The sequence below is a fragment of the Mirounga angustirostris genome, unplaced genomic scaffold, assembly GCF_029215605.1.
Source record: "Mirounga angustirostris isolate CCGP_5_RB_7025 unplaced genomic scaffold, mMirAng1.0.hap1 SCAF_2, whole genome shotgun sequence".
NCBI lineage: Eukaryota > Metazoa > Chordata > Mammalia > Carnivora > Phocidae > Mirounga > Mirounga angustirostris.
The window spans coordinates 21721606-21739666 of NW_026991710.1; the positions used below are offsets into that span (position 1 = coordinate 21721606).

At 41.5% G+C, this 18061-nt stretch overlaps 1 protein-coding gene across 5 annotated transcripts in view; it reads left to right on the plus strand.

Annotated features, from left to right (window-relative positions):
• Positions 1–979: 979 nt before the first annotated feature.
• Positions 980–18061, plus strand: part of STIM2 (stromal interaction molecule 2) — a 145778-nt gene continuing 128696 nt past the window's right edge. The window contains exon 1 of one of the 5 annotated variants that reach the window (XM_064584354.1): positions 980–1108. Coding sequence is in view for 3 of the 5 variants with exons in the window: in XM_045881357.3 (XP_045737313.1) it covers positions 4173–4599 (427 nt within the window). In the remaining 2 variants the exon portion in view is untranslated. Of the gene's footprint in view, positions 1109–2458; positions 3140–3898; positions 3922–3962; positions 4600–18061 lie in introns of those variants that run through there. The other 4 variants (XM_054508975.2, XM_064584353.1, XM_045881357.3 and 1 more) reach the window with 4 other exon arrangements.

An 18061-nucleotide genomic window follows, 5' to 3' on the forward strand; every position in this document is an offset into this window, starting at 1 on the left:
CCCCTGACTCCTCTTTCTACAGGGAGCATTTATCACTCCTACTGCTTTAGCACTTATGAGATATTATGTGATCAATAGTATTCATGTAACACCTCAAATTAAGCAGTAACAGCAAACATCCTTTTTAATAATAGAAATGACTCCAGAAGCCCATTGATTAGCTTTGGTGGGCAAAACTGATTTGCTTTTGCTCCGCTGGGTGGCTTTTAAAAAACTATGTTAATATGTTAAAACTCTTAAAACGAGTTTACCCGGCAGGATACCTTTTAAAAGACTTCCTTCTTCCATGCAAGAAAGATGCAATGAGGAAGGTTACCACCTTCACTAAAGTAGGTGAGGAATATTCCCTGCCTTATTGGCTTTAGGGAGAAAGAATCTTGCTAATGAGTTATTTCCACTGTGTCACTTTTCTTCTTAGTGCTTTAATTCATTCAATAATTTGAGACCATATTAATATGCAGAGGCTTCACTGTTCGGATCCTGGGGCCATCACATATAGTATCATACATAGTATCACCCCCTTTAAAGTTCTCTGGACCTCATTTCCCTTGCGAGACTGGGTGGGGAGTTCGTGGGAAAACATATGGCGGTCCGCAACAGGACTTCCACCGAAGGGAGCTCTTCGCATTCCTCCGAGGGGCTTGGCTGTTACGGATGACGCCCCGTCAGGCGCCGAAATTCTAGGGTCGCGGAGTCAAAGCCGAGAAAACTGGCACATCTCTCTGTAGGCGAAACGCGGGCCGGAGATGCTCGGTGGGCAGGCGGGACGCAGGAGGAAGCCCCTCTCAGTTAACCGCGGACAGGAATTCCCCACTCCCGAACCTCCGCCTCAGCTCCGGCTCCACGCCCACCCAACGCCTGCCGCGCCCGCCCGCGCGGTGACGTCATCCCGCGGCAGCCGGCCGCCCGGACGCACCGCCCACGGAGTGGGAGCCGGAAGCCAAGCTAGTTGCGGCGCGCAGCGTCACGGAACCGCGGGAGCCCGAGAGCTCGCGCACCTGGGGAAAAGGCGGTGGGAGACGACGGGCATGCGCGAGGTTTCCTGGCGGCGCAGGCGCGCTGCTGGCTTCGTTCCCGGGACGAGATCCGGTTCTCCGGGTTGGAGCGGGTGGGGAGCCGTGGGCCGTCGTGGCTGCCCGGGAGAAGGGGGAGAAGGAGATGGGGAGAGAGCCCGACGCTTGGGAAGGGCTGGTTTGCTTCGGGGATGGGAGGGGCCGGATGGACGGATCTTGCGTTTGTGCTGGACGTGCCCTACGGAGTTAAGGGATTTTTTTTGTCGGAAGATGAACTCAAACCACCACGCAGGCAAAGAGCGATGAGCTATCCTAAATTAGGAACACGCTCAGAACACACGCCCGGAGTCTGGGGCCAGTTCTCCCTGAGGGATGAAAACATACCTGTGTGCCAGGCAGCGCGCAAAGGCAGACCTGTTATTTTACTCTCTTGTAGCCACCAGCAACCTTGTGGGGCGGGCATTATTATGTGGTCCCTAATTTTCCCCTCCGGAAACCCAGGACAGAGTAATTTTCCTACGGGTTACACAGCTGAAAAACGGTGGAGTTGCAGTTTCCTCTAGGTTTGTCTGATTCCAAAGCTCCGTGCTCCCCATCAGATGCTTGAAGTCACGAATGGGTGAAAATCAGACAATAAAGACATTCTGTAAATTAACGGAAAGTCCTAAGGTTTGGACGTTAAGAACTAGGCTGTAGGAAGGCAGGCGTCAAGGAAAGGGGCTCAACTTAGATTTTAATGGGATTTGGCAAGAGGAAAGAAGAGAAGAAAGTTTTGGGGAGGCAGGGAAAGCGAAGGCAAAGGCTTGGAGGTGGGACAGGAAGTCAGAAGAAAAAGAAGCGATTACTCTAACGGGAACCCCAGTGTTTCTTTGCGGCTTGCAAATGGAAGCAACTGTATTCTATAGATCATCTTGTGAAGACAGTGGACTTTCTCTTTTCTGCACCTAGGTTTTTGCTAGATGCACAGTGATGCTATACCTTTGTGCAACAAGAGGATGCATTCTGGCCACTCAAATAGAAACTTTGGCACCCTTGACACAGATGATATGAGATGAAGGATTTAGTGCTGAACTCTGGCCTGCTTGAGACAGGTCTCTTCAGTGTTGGCAGGTACCTCCCTATGTCCTTTTTGGCTCCAGCAGTGAGAGGCATAAACAGTTAATCATAACCTCAAGTCAAGTCCGGTCCCGTCAGTGCCAACATCCTTGTCTTTCAAAGAGAAGGAGGGGGTGCCTGGCTGGCTCAGTCAGTGGAGCATGCCACTCTGCATCTCCAGGTGGTGAGTTAGTTCAAGCGCCAGATGGGGTGTGGAGGCTATTTAAAATAAAGAAGGAAAAAACCCATATAATTTTTGGCTAAAGAAGTTTGGCCTCAGTGATTTGATAATTTGTGGTTTTATACTGCAGTTATTGCTGTATAATACAGCTTCCTCTACCCAATTTAGCAACTAATTAACTACTACCTTGTATTAGTTTCTAATTATTTAGTGAGTGTAAATTTTATCTCCCAAGCAGGATCGTAAGATTCCCCAGGCAGGGACTGTGTTACCTCTTATATCCCTGAGTACTGACTTGACTTTTTTGGTCTCTCTTTTATTTCTCCTCAATTCCCACTACTCAGTACGCTGCCTGGCACACACTAGGCACTCAGGAAATATTGAATGAATGAAATGTTGGAGACCAGAAAACAAGCCTGTTATTTATATTTTCCTGGTCTTCTAGCAAAGTTCTCTCCTTCTGGTAGACGCTTTTGTGACTTGATTGCTATGCCTTTCAGCAGGGGAAATATAATCTCCCCGTTGCCCTATGAATTGCCACCTAAAGCACTGTCCCCAAGAAGTCTGTCAAGAAATAATTGTTGATAGATTGATTAGCTTCAAAGAAATTCTTGATTCTTTCCTCAAAGAAGAAATTCTTTGGGAGATTGTGTAATTTGAGTATCTTCTTGAGAAAACCAGCCAATACACACCAAAATCAAACCCCTAACCCAACAGCGAGAAACTAATATCAAACAGGACCTTTATGCTTACGAACCTTATCTGCAAATCTTAAATAACTTTGTGCTCCTGGAAGAGAGAATGCCCGTGTGTGTGCACGCCCGAACGGGTGCCCTGTGCTTCATTCCAGGTAGGTAAAGCCAAATCCGAATCACCGTTCTGTAAACTTAATAAACCGACAGCAAAGAATTCTTATTTGCTGGGGTGGTAGCGAGGTGATGAGTTCAAGTAATGTTTGAACATTGGAAAGTCAGAGGCAAGAGCAAATCCATTTAAGTATTTCCATTTAATGGTGCTAAATCTGTCCGTCTCTCATTTATTAGGTGGGGGACCTGGGGGCAAGTTACTTACCATCTCTGGGCCTTAGATTCCTCATTTGTAAAGTGGGGCTGATAGAGATACCACTACCTTTTAGTTACAATGCATAAATTTGTAAACGCTTTAGAGCAGTGCTTGACACATGGGCTTGCAGCGAGCGCTTTAAGTAAATAAAACACTTCTATGCTAACCTCCACTTCCACATTGCTGGCTTAAGCCCCACCTATATTGAAATTCTAGAGACGCCGCTGTTTCTGATTAGAAGGTTTTCCTGACCCACGCATTTATTTTTGTTGTCGTCTACACGCCTATAACTTGCCCAAACAATTTGGGAAGTCTGTACTCCTTTGTCCCGCCTCTTTGGTCCCCCAACCCTCCAGCTGTCTGGGCCGGGCCGTGAATGGGGGAAGGGGACATACATGCCAGTCTTCCCCCGCACCTCTAACTTCGCGGCTCAGCGAGAGCATTAGCAGCCACCCCGCGGGACGTTAGTCTTCCCGGGAACGCCCAGGGGGCGGGTCTGTGGCGCCGCGCAGGCGCAGTGCAGCAGCGCCGCGCCTGCGCTGTGGAGAGGCCGAAGGAGGCGGGGGATTGGTATGCTGTGTGCGAGTGTGTGAGGGGAGGAGGCGTCGGGGCCGAGCGTGGTACTACGACGGGTGCGGGCCGGAGGGGGCGGGGGGATGCGCCGCGGCGGCGGTGGCGCGGGCGCTGGGGCTGGTGTTCAGAGGCGCCAGAGCCGCGGATCCCGGTCTCGCCGCCGCAGGAGCGTGGCTGTCGCGCGCGGCCTGAAGACGCCGTACCTTTCTGCCCCTCACCTTTTTTTTTTTTTTAAATAACCGGAACCAATGAACGCAGCCGGTACCCGAGCTCCGGAGGCCGCCGGTGCCGAGGGGACCAGGCTGGCGCCCAGCAGGAGCTCGCCTCCGAGGCGGCGGGGGCGGCCCGAGGAATCGCCGGCTGCGGCGGCGGCGGCAGCAGCAGCTGCAGCGCCTGGCGGAGCGGACGAGTGGCCGGCGGCCGGGGCGCCGCCGCGCTTTCCCCTCGGTCCTCCTCCGCGCCTTCATCCCGCCGCGGCGTCCGGCCCGGCCTCGGGCTGGCTGCGGCGGTGGCGCTGGGCTGCGCTGCTGGTGCTCGGGCTGCTGGTGGCCGGCGCGGCGGACGGATGCGAGCTGGTGTCCAGGCACCTCCGCGGGCGGCGGGCCTCGGGCTCTGCCGCGGCAGCCGCCTCCTCTCCCGCTGCGGCGGCGGGCGACAGTCCGGCGCTCATGACAGGTGAGGGCCCGGGGGGCGGCGGGCGGGGTAAGGCCGGCTGCTGCGGGACCCCCATGCCCGGGAGGGGCCCGTGCCCCTGCCGGGCGTCCGCTATACGACTGCCACGGTCAGGGCGCGATGCGGGGCTGGGCGCCCAGCCGCCAGCGCCCTGGCCGCTGCTCCGTCGCGGTCCCCTACAGTCCGGACGCGTTTTTCCTCCCCACCTCCCCCACTCCCGACACCCCGCCCTCGACAGAGCCTCTCGACGGCACTCGCTTCTCCGCCCTACAGTCGGGCTCCCCGGTGTTGCTCGCTGAGCAATGCGGTGGTTTCTCTTCGGTGCTGCAGAAGAGCCAGCAGGGTCTGCAGGGTACTGGGCTGATTTTTTTTTTTTTAAGCTGCTGCAAAAAGTCAGCAGCAGCACTGCGGTATTTAGTCGGCCTGTGGTGCTGCTTTTGCAAAGGCAGCTGGCGGCGAGTCTCACAGGTTCACAGCCCCGCTGAGCACGGTGTCCCAGGGGAGGCTGCTAAAGAGGATTCTTTGAGAGCCATAATACCTAGTGGTATTAGTGATTCCGTATTAGTATGCGCAAACCTCTAAATCTAATGTGTATTTTTGGAGGGGTGGGAGGAAGGTTTTGAAGGATGGGAAGTATTTGCCGCTGGGAGCATCACTGGGGGATAAAGGGTGCAGAAAGCTCTTCAGGTAGCCAGAAATATACCTAAAATTGGTCACGTGCAGGATACTCGTTTCGGGGCTTGTATTTGAGCAGCACGGTTCTGCTAGAGTGCACCAGCACCTTTGTAATATAGAACGTTCTCGAAATTATTGAAAACTTGCGAACATGTTTGGTAAAGTTAGATAGAAAATTGAATCCATTTAAAGCCTTCCAGGGTCATGTACAACTGATACGTGTGGTTTAAGTAATGATGTAGGGATCTTGAAACGATTTCTTTTGGAAAAGTAGTGGAGCTAAAGTTTTTTTTTTTTTAATTTTTGTACTGTACTTTTAAAAGTCATCAGTAGGTTTCCTACATTGATTGCAACACTAAAAAAAAGTAAAGTGGAACAATATGACCCATCATTGATTTAACCAAAGTGATAGTCCAGCAGGCGTCTGAAAGTAACAGCTGCTCTGGGAAGTGCTCAGGAGCTATATTCTTTGGAGCAAAGCAGCTATTCTCTGGGTTCTATGACAGCGTGTTTGCTATTTTAAAGAGGAGGGTGTTGGTGAACTTTGTCAAGCTCTTTGGAAGTTGGGTAGAACATAATGATCAGAATATTTAACTTATTTTACCCTGAAACATATCAACCTCTTTTAAGTGAAACTTGAAACGTCAAACCTATCACTGGTTAATTTGGATAAAATGATTACAGAATGATGAGTATTAGGAGCATAGTATAGTTTGAGAGGATAGGTGGAATAACTTTATGCTTGAACAGTCTTAATTCTCCAAATACAACTGTGGCAGATAAAATGAAAAACAGTGATTTTTAGGAAAGTAGCAGGATAAAACTAATTGCAAAGGTTAGGGAAAGTAGCAAAATAAAACTGACTGAAGGTTTAAAGCCTCATGCAGGAAGGGAGGGAGCAGAGATACTTGGGCTTCTATAAGGTATAGGAGCATGACTCTTGGTTTCTTGAGCAGAAGAGTTCGATTAATAAATAATTGGCTAATGTTTTGTCAGTATGTAATTGGTAGGAGGGCATGTGATTCAGAAAATTTAGTATTTTCTAACCAATAACAATACAATGTATAGTATATAGGTTATAGCAAGGAAATTACTTCAGGTGGAATTTTATTTTAATTAGCTGTTTATAATCCTTTTTGAAGATTTAAATTTCTCTTGCGTTATTTATGGCATCGTGAACAAGGAAAGGTGATTGTTATTGAATAAAAAGTGTGATCACACAAAGTGAGTTTGCGCTGTAGTGCTTTAAAATAAGTTTACAAAAATAATATTAACTCTGGAATTTATTTTGAATGTTTTTATTCTTTCCCTTTGTTGGGATATTAATTTTTAACAAGTTAAACATTTCCATTTCAGATTTAAGATAAACAGACTACACATTGTGCAGGTTAAATTGTCATTTTAACAAGTTTATGTAAATACAGTCAATAGCACTGATACCTGGGAAGTGGTAAATTGAAGTCTGTAATAAAGTTGGAGCATATTGAAAATTTCTTTGAGCTATGTATATGCTCTCCTTTATTGGGCTCCTTCCCATTCTGATTGTGTGAATAGCGCTTTCTTTAATGGTTTCCACTTGTAAATGTTATGCTAAGCCCCAAACATAATAAATTATTGTTATTGTACACTTCAGGAGGTAGAACCATAGACTGTACTTAAAAAATACTGTGTTATATTCTGGGCAGCATTAATGGAGAGAAATGGGGTAGAGAGCAATTTGTAATAAAACTAAGCTACATGTGAATTTTGAAAGTGGAAAATTCTTGAAACAATTCTGAGAGAAGAATTGTACTCTGGCTCTGTATTAAAATTGTCATTTAACTGTGAGTATTCTTAATAGCTCTGAAAGTGATAGCCAAAATCACATCTTCTCTTTTCCTCTACAGATTGGTATTTTTAATATTTCAGCAACCTCATAAAGGGTTTGTCTCTTACTAATAAAATGTAGAAAGCACTCTTTTCCACTGAATTTTGCCTCTCAAGAGTTTTACTTTCGAGGTTTAGTGTATTTTAAGAACAAATTGCCTTTAAGTCATCTGTCGCATGCTTAATTTTGAGTAAGCAAGTGTTCTTACAGAGACTGAGAAATCGTCAAAATAAACAGACTCACCGTCATAATGAATATTGGTTTATATTTTCCTTTTTATATTACGTTTTCAGGATTGGGTGTGCAAATGTTTTGATAAGGTGAAACCAATATTTATAGTGTGGTAAAGGCTTAAATTATATATACATATATATCTTTAGGGCTCTTGCTTTGAAAGTGATAGAAATTTAAAGCAAGTTAGGGCTTGGTGACGAAGAGTTTGTTAATTACAGTCTTAAGAGAGTGCTTTAATAATTCAAAGCATTATTATTATCATTATTATTATTATTATTATTATTATTATTTGCCTAACAGATTTAGAATCAATGAATTGATCCCAATGGAGAGTGATTGATCTTATCCAGATATGGTCTCTGAAAAATAGTTTATGAAAGGGCAAGGAAAGGGCAAAGAATGCACACATGCAAATATGTCATGTGTGTATATGTATATATAACAGTTCTTTATTCTGGCAAAGTGTGCACAATACAGTTGACCGTTGAACAGCGAGGTCAGGAGTGCCAACCTGTGCAGGTAAAAATCTGAGTATAACCTCTGACTCCTCCAAACTTAACTAGGAATAGGAATACTAGTGACCAGGAGCCTAAAGTAAACAGTTGATTGACACGTGTTTCGTTTTTGTATTATATACTGTATTTAAGTTAGAGTAAAGAAAGCGTTATTAAGAAAATCATAAGGAAGGCAAAGTACATTTACAGTACTGTACTGTATAGAAAAAAATATGTATATAAGTGAACCCACAAAGTTTAAATCCACAAAGTTCAAACAAAGTTCAAGGGTCAACTGTAATTGAAACATTTCAAACATGTTTTCTTATAGGTAGTTGTTTCAGAATTTTTTAAAACAAATTTTAGCTTCAGAAATATTTGCTTCTATCTTTTTCAAAAATGAATTAATGCAACCTTCTTTAGTGCCTCTGTTAAGGTTTACTATAATACTTTTCATTAGTTTGGTATGATATTAGGAATATCATATTTTAAAATATGTCTTTTGGAAGTATTAAAACTTCAGTGAAAACTTAAAATATTATTAATTTGAAGGTATACCTTTTTGAAAGAGCCCCTCCACTCATTAGTATTAAACACGTCTATGTGGTGGGGTTTTTGTTAATTTAGATGAAAATACTTCACATGAGCATGATTATCATTGTAAAAAATCCTAAGGTTCATTTTTAAGTATCTCACCTTGCATGCCTAACATTTAACTAGGAAATGTCACTTTTTTTTTTTTAATTAGTATTGGCTTGAGTGTAGTTTTATATGAGGACTGTTATACAATAATTTTATAGTGTTAATGTTTAGATTGTGACAATAGTTAAACTCCCAGTGTAGTTCACATAGTACTAGAAACCATTGTTCCTCTTTTTGTGAAATTGCTCTTCCTGAATTTAGCTTCTGATTTTCTGAAGCTACCTTTTGATGGCTAGGTCTTGTGCTGTATTCTCTTTTGCCTTCCCAGGTAGTTATGATTACTAGTTCTTTTCCTTATCATTCTTTGGCCATTGCTATAGGGGTTTTTCTTTTTCTTTTCTTTTTTTGTTTTGTTTTATTTTGTTCTCTTGCTAACTATAGGATTAAATAATCTCATATGTATTTTGATCTAGTCTATTTTGAACATTTTAGAATTAGTAATCTTATTGGTCTGGAAACATTGCTTTTCTTGAGAATACCATGGTAGAACTGTTTGGTGTCTGTTGGGAATCCCATTGCATGGGAATAACTTAGAGGGCCACTTGGAAAAATGGGTTTGGGATTTGGCTTAACTTTAGCAATAGGAGGATCTGCACAGGAGTTCTTCACTTTGCTAAGTAAATCCACGCAGGAATTCTTTGCTTTGTGGTTGGATACATACTAATGTTTTTAGATTAATTTGACTTCTGAGTAACTATATCAAGTATTTTGGATATTGGCTTACTCATTGATAATGCAGTATAGAATACTCTTAAGATGATGCTTGAGATCTGTATCTATGTATATGGTAGCTAAAGTATAAACTGGTTAAGCTAATGTTGAGATAAACAGTTAATAATATGAGTAGTAAGCCATTTTTGACAGTCACTAGAATTCTGACCTTATCTTATTGAGAGCTATCAGATTTTTTTCAGTGAAACCATTATTTATTTTTTTTTTAAAGATTTATTTATTTGAGAGAGAAGGAGAGAAGTAGACTCCCCTCTTAGCGTGGGGCCCGACATGGGGCTCAATCTCATGACCCTGAGATCATGACCTGAGCCAAAATCAAGAGTTGGACGCTTAACTGACTGAACCACCCAGGTGCCCCTCAGCTAAACAATTGTGAAACACATGCAGAACATTATATATATATGGTAGGAATTGGAAATAATACAAAAAAGAGTAAGACAATGAGTGTGCCTATTGGGAATAGAAGGTATATTTATTAAACTATTACTAGCTGTCAGTATTGTGCTAAGTGCTTTATATACATCACTGTTTTTGATTCTGAGATTAACATTGTTAGAGGTAACCCTACTGTAATGTTCATATAAAAGATGAGGAAACCCATAGAGGATGATCTTAAGTAACTTGCTCAAGGTTATACTTAGTAATTAGAGTCAGAAATTGACCTGAGTTTCTCTGCTTACAAAGCTTTGATTCTTAACTGGTATGTTGTATGCATCTTATACACATAACTAAACATAATGAGACAGATTGTGATTAGTACCATAAAGGACTGCAAAAAGGAAAGCTATTAGGGAATATTACTTAGAGGGTTAGGGTTTGAGTGGGATTTTGATGTAGAGATAGGGACTTCTTATGGAGATGAGTGAAAGAGCTTTCTGGGAGAAGGCATATGCAAGAATAATGAGTAAATTAATAGTTTTCTTTAGAGTTAAGTATAGGATGTATGTGGAGTAGTGGGAAATGCAAGAAGAAAGAAGGTTTGGGCCAAACTATCTAGAACTTTAATATTCCTTAGTTTATAAACTAAGCTTTGTATTGAAATGTCAACACATCTAACACTGGGGTACTCAGCCATGTGCAGGGGAATATGGGAAATTATGATACATTTTCTTGGCATATCCATTTTACTAATTGGGAAACAAACACATATATTTAATCCATAGTAATTTACACAGTACTGAACGTGCACGTGTTCTGGAGAATGCAAATTTACTTTAATTGTTAAGGTAAAACAAAAGGCTTATGGAGGTATTTTGATCTTTCAGAGCGTTTTGTTCATAAACGTAAGAGTAGTAAATCTATTTTCCTGCTGGGTTGGGAAGCAATGTGGTTTTTGAACATGGAAGTGACATGATCTCTGTGTTTGAGAAAGCGAGGTCTGGGCGGATGGAAGTGAGGAGACAATAGAGGTAAATGAAGAGGCCAGTTAGGAAGCTGTATAGAAGTGAGGTCTTGAGAATTTCAATCGTGAAGTTATGGCTATGAAAATGTTTAGAGGAAATTTCGTAAAATTTGCTTTATTGTTAGAAAGGAATCTAGAAGAAGTCTAAGAAACAAAAATTACCTTTTAATTTTAAACACCTAGTGTTTGTAAAGTGACTTAGATTGATGAAAGTCCTTGAAAATATGCAAGAGGAAACGTTGTATTTTTAGTATTCCTTATTTTAATTTTTAAAAAGATTTTATAGAGAGGCAAGAGCGAGTGTGCAAGTGGGGGGAGGGGCAGAAGGAGAGAGAATCTCAAGCAGACTCAACACAGAGTGCTGAGCTGGACACAGGGCTCCATCCCAGGACCCTGAGACCATGACCTGAGCCGAAGTCAAGAGTTGGATGCTCAACCAACTGAGCCACCCAGGTGCCCCTAGTATTCCATATTTTAAAGTGCATGTGTATTCCTTAACAAAGGATAACTTTCCAGATTGACTTAATACTATATTGCATCAAAGTTGAACTTTCCCCACCCCCACTCCTTCTTTGAATAGCAATGTCTTAGGGTACTGGCATATTATTTGTTTCAAAATTAACTTTTGAATTTCACATGTGAATTTCAAGCTTGATCCTTAGGTGATGATTTCAAATGCCAAATCTAAGTGATTTGTTCATTTCCTTATCCTTCTAGATCTTTATATTAGTGGTATTAGATATTTAGTCCTTCTTGACAGTTTCTAATCCTACCTTCAGTAATTGTTTTCCTTGACTGGTTTTATTGTTGCTAATTTTAAGGGTGGTTCTCTCCTGTCTCTGTCCTCAGTCTTGTGTTCCTCTAGTCTAGCTGAACATTTCCTCCTCAGAGAACTTCATTACTAGGAAAGTTCTAAATTGGGGATAGGGACCCCAAGCCAATGATTGATTTGACTTTGGCTTTATTTCATTTGACCCTTGAGGTGATACTGCACTACTATCATGGCTGCAGTCCTGAGAGTAATTTCCTTTCTGCTAGGCTGCCTCAGTCATACCGCGTAAAGTGAAACAACTTTAGGATAAAGACTAAGATTAGTTGTAGAATGTTAAATAGTGGCTATTCAGTGTGTTCTTTAGATGGTGGTAATCCCCCTCACCCCAGAACCACAGAGTAATACCAGAACAGTTAGCTGGACTAACATCCATCTCAGAACCCAAGCACCTGTATCTGTCCCAGTGTTTCTTGCAAAATAAATTTGTGTTGATTTGTGCTTATGGATCTTGGCCTCTGTTTAACTTACTCTTACCTCTACTTGTTCTCACTTTCTTTCTCTACCTCTCTTTTTGATCTTCCTAAACTTGCCAGTATATGGAACTGAAACACTTCAAAAATGATTTTACTGAATTAAGTACTGGGTTTTTAATTTTAAAAATAATTGAAGTGAATCTGATTTGTATGATTTAAAAATACTAAGCAACTTTATCACAAACCCCTAGAGTAACAAAAATGATTTTTAGTTGTTTGTTAAATGATTCTCAGTAAGTAAAAAAGAATTTTTTTAAACCCTTACTTGCAATTTTTATCTGCTGTTTAACATACTGGACATTTCATAGGTCCATGTTATTATACTCATTTTTTTTCCTTTTTAAAAATATCTGATGTTGAGTAAATAGATAATCTTAATCCTCCTTCTCTATTCCTATTCTCCAGCAATAAACCTCTAACTTTTCCATTAATGATAAGTATATAATTTTTCCTGTTTCATTACTTTCATTCTTCAGCAATTCTTTCTACTTTGTTACACACATTCAAACTGTGTTAATCCTTGATATTTCTTTCTTTGTTTCTGGATACCAAATTTAAAAAAAATCTACTTTAAATCTTTGTTCAACTGGGGGTATAGGTACTCCGATATTTTTTGAATTTGCTTTTTAAAATATACCCTGTGATGTGCATCCAGCGTTTGGTTCTAGGTCTGTTGAAATAGATCCTAAAAAGAAGCGTAGAGGGTAAAAGTCAGAAAGCCAGACTATGGTGACTGTGTGTGTGTGTGTGTGTGTGTGTGTATAAAGCTTTAAACATATTAAGTGATTGTTTTGTGCCAGATATGATGAAAGGAACTGGGGATATAAAGATGCTGAAGTTGCATCACTGCAAGAACAATATAAATTTGAAAATTGCCTGAGAGTGGATTGCATAATCTAAAAAAAAGTATTAATGTATTTGTTTTTTAAAAGGAAACTACTGTGGTAGCTTATTTAGTAGCATTTCTGCATTTACTAAAAATACCTATTAGAATATTTATTAGAAGCTTCTTGTTATAGATCTGTAATATTGAAAACGAGCCCCCTTCCCCTTCTTTGGAATAAGGTATGATATAAATAAATATAGTACTTTTTTGTTTACTTTTTGGTATTACTTTTATTCTTCATTAACAAGCAGACAAGCAAACAAACAAAACACTATAATATGCCAGTCACCAAGTTAGGTGTTTGGAATTTTAAGATTAGTAAGATAATGACCTTGCCTTGTATTCCAGGAGGAGATACTGCTTTTTAAAAGGTGATGATACATTGTGACAAGAGTGTAAGGGCATAAGGGCTGTATTTAATAGAATTACATTTTGATGTGGAGAGGTGGGCTATTTAAAACATTTTTTAAAAAAATTTTAAGTAATCTCTACACCCATCACAGGACTCGAACTCAACCTTGAGGTCAAGAGTTGCATGCTCCACCAGGTGAGCCAGCCAGGTGCCTGAGGTGGGCTATTTTTTCCACAGAAGTATTTACTGAGAATGCATAAGAGTTTGTCACATGGGGGGCTTAGTTGGTTAAGCGTCCGACTCTTGGTTTTGGCTCAGGTCATGATCTCAGGGTCCTGAGATCGAGCCCCACGTCAGACTGGGCACTCAGCCTGGAGTCCACTTCTCCCTCTCCCTCTGCTATGCCCCCTTCCCCCATGTGCGCTCTCTCTCTTTCTCTCACAAATAAATAAAATCTTTAAAAAAAATGTTATAAAGAGTTTGTCACATAGGGAAAAGTGTCACAGTGTGAGAGGAGGAAGCCGAGTGGGGAATGACTGCATAGACATTGCCATTTGAGAATGCTTAGTGGAGACTGAATTGCCAGTGTGGCAGAGTCAGTGGTCAGCCTGCTTGTGGTGTACCAACATCCATGTCTGCATGTGGGATTCAAATTTATGCCAGGCATTTGTATGTTTTATCTTATTTAATCCTTTAGAGTCCTGGTGAGGTTATTATCATACCTGTAGATTACTACATGTGATGGAGATTTAGGATTGGTCTGAAATAGTTTATAACCTTCAAAATCCTCCTGGGGGCGCCTGTGTGGCTCAGTCAGTTAAGTGCCTTCAGCATGATCCCAGGGTCCTGGGATCCAGCCTTGCATCGGGCTCCCGTTCAGTAGGGGTCTGCTTCTCCCTCTCCCTCTCCCTCTGTGCTAGTGCGCTCTCTCTGTCTCTCTCAAGTATATAAATAAAATCTAAAAAAAAAAAAAAAAAATCCCCCAGTGCCAAAGATCTTTATGATAAATTAAAATTTTTTAAATTAAAAAAAATTAAATTGGTATCCTCAGTAAGTGGATAATTCCTATTTGTGGTTGTTTTCATGAATATTCCTTAAGGATGGAATGTTATTTTTAAGAAACATAACATTTTATTTTTTTATTTTTTTTAAAGATTTTATTTATTTATTTGAGAGAGAGAGAATGAGAGAGAGCACATGAGAGGGGTTAGGGTCAGAGGGAGAAGCAGACTCCCTGCCGAGCAGAGAGCCCGATGCAGGGCTCTATCCAGGGACTCCAGGATCATGCCCTGAGCTGAAGGCAGTCGCTTAACCAACTGAGCCACCCAGGCGCCCCAACATAACATTTTATATCTTGAACTTTTATCTGGGCTGTAAGTCTGCTCCCATTTTTTGTACAGTGATTAGGAGTATAGCCTCTTGATTAGAGTGGGATTTCTTGAGCTGGGGTCCCAGTGTGACAGTGATTTTGTAATTTGGGGTAGGTAATTTAATCTATTCATGCCTAAAAAGTGTTTCTGTCCCCAATTCCAGTCTGTGAGGGGAGACTTGCCCATACCAACAAGCAGTTCTCTGGCACCAGCGGAGTGTCTGAGAATTCAGTGCGGTTCTGACATTATCAACCTGGAGATAGAATCGGATCCCACAGGTAGAGTGCTCAGTCCCACAAGATTACCCTCCACTTCAGAAGCCAGTCACAAGCCCTGGTTGTTACCTGTGCTTCTGACTGACCTTCTGTAAATCAGAGGTTCCCATGGATCCCCCTCCTTGGGTTTGATTAATTTGCTAAAGGGGCTCACAGAACTCAGGAAAACCCATTTACTTACTAGATTACCAGTTTATTACAAAGGATATTAAAAAATACAGATCAATAGCCAGATGAAAAGTTACATAGGGCAAAATCCCGAACAAAGGAGCTTCTGTCCTCCTGGAGTTTGGGGCTCTGCATAATGGCAAATGGAAGCTTTCTGCTTCCCCAAGGTGGAAGCTCTCTGAATGCCCTCTTTTTTTTTTTTTTTATGGAGGCATTGGGTTTTCATTATATAGGAATGATTGATGACCTCATTGGCCATTGGTGATTGATTCAGCCTGTAGCCCCTCACTCCTCCCCAGAAATCAAGGTGGGACTGAAAGTTCCAACCCTACAGTCAAGGTTGGTTCCCCTGGCAATGAGCCCCCATCCCTTAGGTGCTGGTTGGATAATAAGTCACCTTCATTAACATAAGCCCAGTTGGGGTGGAAAGGGTTTGTTATGAATAATAAAACACTCATTTCACCTTGATGGCTCTGAAGCTTTTTCAGGAACTGAGGATTAGAGCCCAAATACAACAAAAGAAGCTCCCTTTGCTCTTACCTCTCAGGAAATTCCATGGGTTTTGGGAGCTGTGAACCAGGAACTGGGGATGATGAAGACCAGACATATATTAGGTTTTTATTTTCGTCAGATGTGACCAAATACATGTATTTCTTATAAATTACAATATTGTGGTGCCTAAATTTTCTTAACTCTAAAATGAGTTTGAAGAATACATGAATTAATCTGTGTAAAGTGAACAGAGAACAGTGTCTGGCAAATATAAGTATTCAGTTGTCGACTTTTTTTTTAATCTATAGGTAAAGATGTCGAATAGTTGTAGAAATGTGCTGTGATCTATTGGGTACTATTAAGATGTTTTATGTTCCATTGAAAAAAGTATGAAGACATAGTTTGAGTCACTTCCATGATCTAAATAACCATTAATGGTCTAAGATTAGTAAAAACTTTGTAGAAATATGAAACTAAGGGGACTGAGATTAAGGGGTATTATGGTATTTTTAAAAAGTTGTGTCATTAGCTTAAGTGATTTTGTACCTTTATTTTATATGATTAAAAGATTTAAAGCATTTTGCAGTTGAAATGTCAGACTTTAAGTTCCCTATGGACCTTGCATTTCAGTTGGGAGGGTAGGAAAAATAAACTGTTTTTAACTTGTGAGAAATGCTATCAAGGAACAAAAGAGAGGAGTGCCTGGGTGGCTCAGTCGTTAAGCGTCTGCCTTCGGCTCGGGTCATGATCCCAGGGTCTTGGGATCGAGCCCCACATGGGGCTCCCTGCTCAGCAGGAAGCCTGCTTCTCCCTCTCCCACTCACCCTGCTGTGTTCCCTCTCTTGCTTTCTCTCTCTCTGTCAAATAAATATACAATCTTTAAAAAAAAATTAAAAAAAAAGGAACAAAAGAGAGATACAAGATAGAAAATAATGTTACTTGTGTGGGGACACCTAATTTAGGTGGGCTGGTTAGGAAAGGTTTCTGAGAAGGTGACATTTAATGGGACATCTGAAGGATCAGGAGCCAAATCTATGAAGAGTTGAGTAATAGCATTCCATATGGTGGTAATAGCGTGGACGAAAGACCACGAGGCAAAAAAGAGTTTGAATTATTTGAAGAAGTGAAAGTATCATTTTGACTGAACATCTTGAGGAAGGGGGAGAGTAGCGTTTGATCTGGCTGTGCAAGGGGGAAGGATCAGATGGTACAGAGCCTCATAGACCATGTTTGGGGTTTATTCAGTGGGTGACAGGAAGCAGTTGAAGCATCTTAAGGAGGGTAGTTATATGATTCTTTTTTTGGGGGTGGGGTTTGGTCTAGTGTTTTGTTTTTTTTTTTTTTTCCTAAATTATTATGGAAAGAACATGTAACACAAAATTTACCATCTTAACCATTTTTTTTTTTTAAGATTTTATTTATTTATTTGACAGAGAGAGACACACAGTGAGAGAGGGAACACAAGCAGGGGGAGTGGGAGAGGGAGAAGCAGGCTTCCCGCTGAGCAGGGAGCCCCATGTGGGGCTCGATCCCAGGACCCTGAGATCATGACCTGAGCTGAAGCCAGACGCTTAACGACTGAGCCACCCAGGCACCCCCGTCTTAACCATTTTTAAGTGTACAATTCAGTAGTGTTAAGTATATTCATATTGTTGTGAAACAGATCTCCCGAACGTTTTCATATCACAAAACTGAAACTCTACTAAATTCCAATCAGGAAAAGGAGGCAAACTGAACAAGAAACAAAGGCCTTTTATTTGTGGTATCAGAATTGACAATTCAGGGAGTGCTGATTCTAGTAGCAACCAGGAAGGTGTCCCACTCATGTGGGGAAAGCAAGGGGTTTTTATGAGAGAGAAGAGGGTAAGCACAGGACTTAGATAAGAGAAGAGGGGGAAAAATGTTCATTCGTGCTAACTGGTCGAGCTCCTTTTGACTATTTTCTAATCAACTACTTTATTGGTGCTCCCAAATGAAGCTATTCTTGGTATGCATTAGTTAATTAATTGTTCTGTCTTCATAAAGTTCATACCGACAGTTTTATGGTCCTAATGTCAGTTGTTCTGTTGAATTTACTAGCAATTCCTTGTTAAACAGTTGCCCGTTCTGGCTCAGTTTAAGAGTTCATTAATTAGAAAGGAAAATGGAGTCTCTAATTCCAAACCATTAAACAGCAGCTCCCCGAAGCCCCTGGGGACCTTCCTTCTGCTTCTGCTTCCATGGATTTAACCACTTTAGATATCTCACTATAAGTGGAATCATACAGTATTTGTTTTATTGTGACTAGCTTCTTTGACTTACATGACTATAATGTCCTCAGTGTTCATCCATGTTGTAGCATATGACAGGGTTTCCTTCCTTCTTAAGACTGAATAATATTCATTGAATGTGTATATCACATTTTTTATATCCATTCATCTGCCAGTGGACACTTGCGGTTGCTTCTACCTTTTGGCTCTTGTAAATAGTGCTACTATAAACATGGGTGTGCAGATATCTCTTTGAGACTCT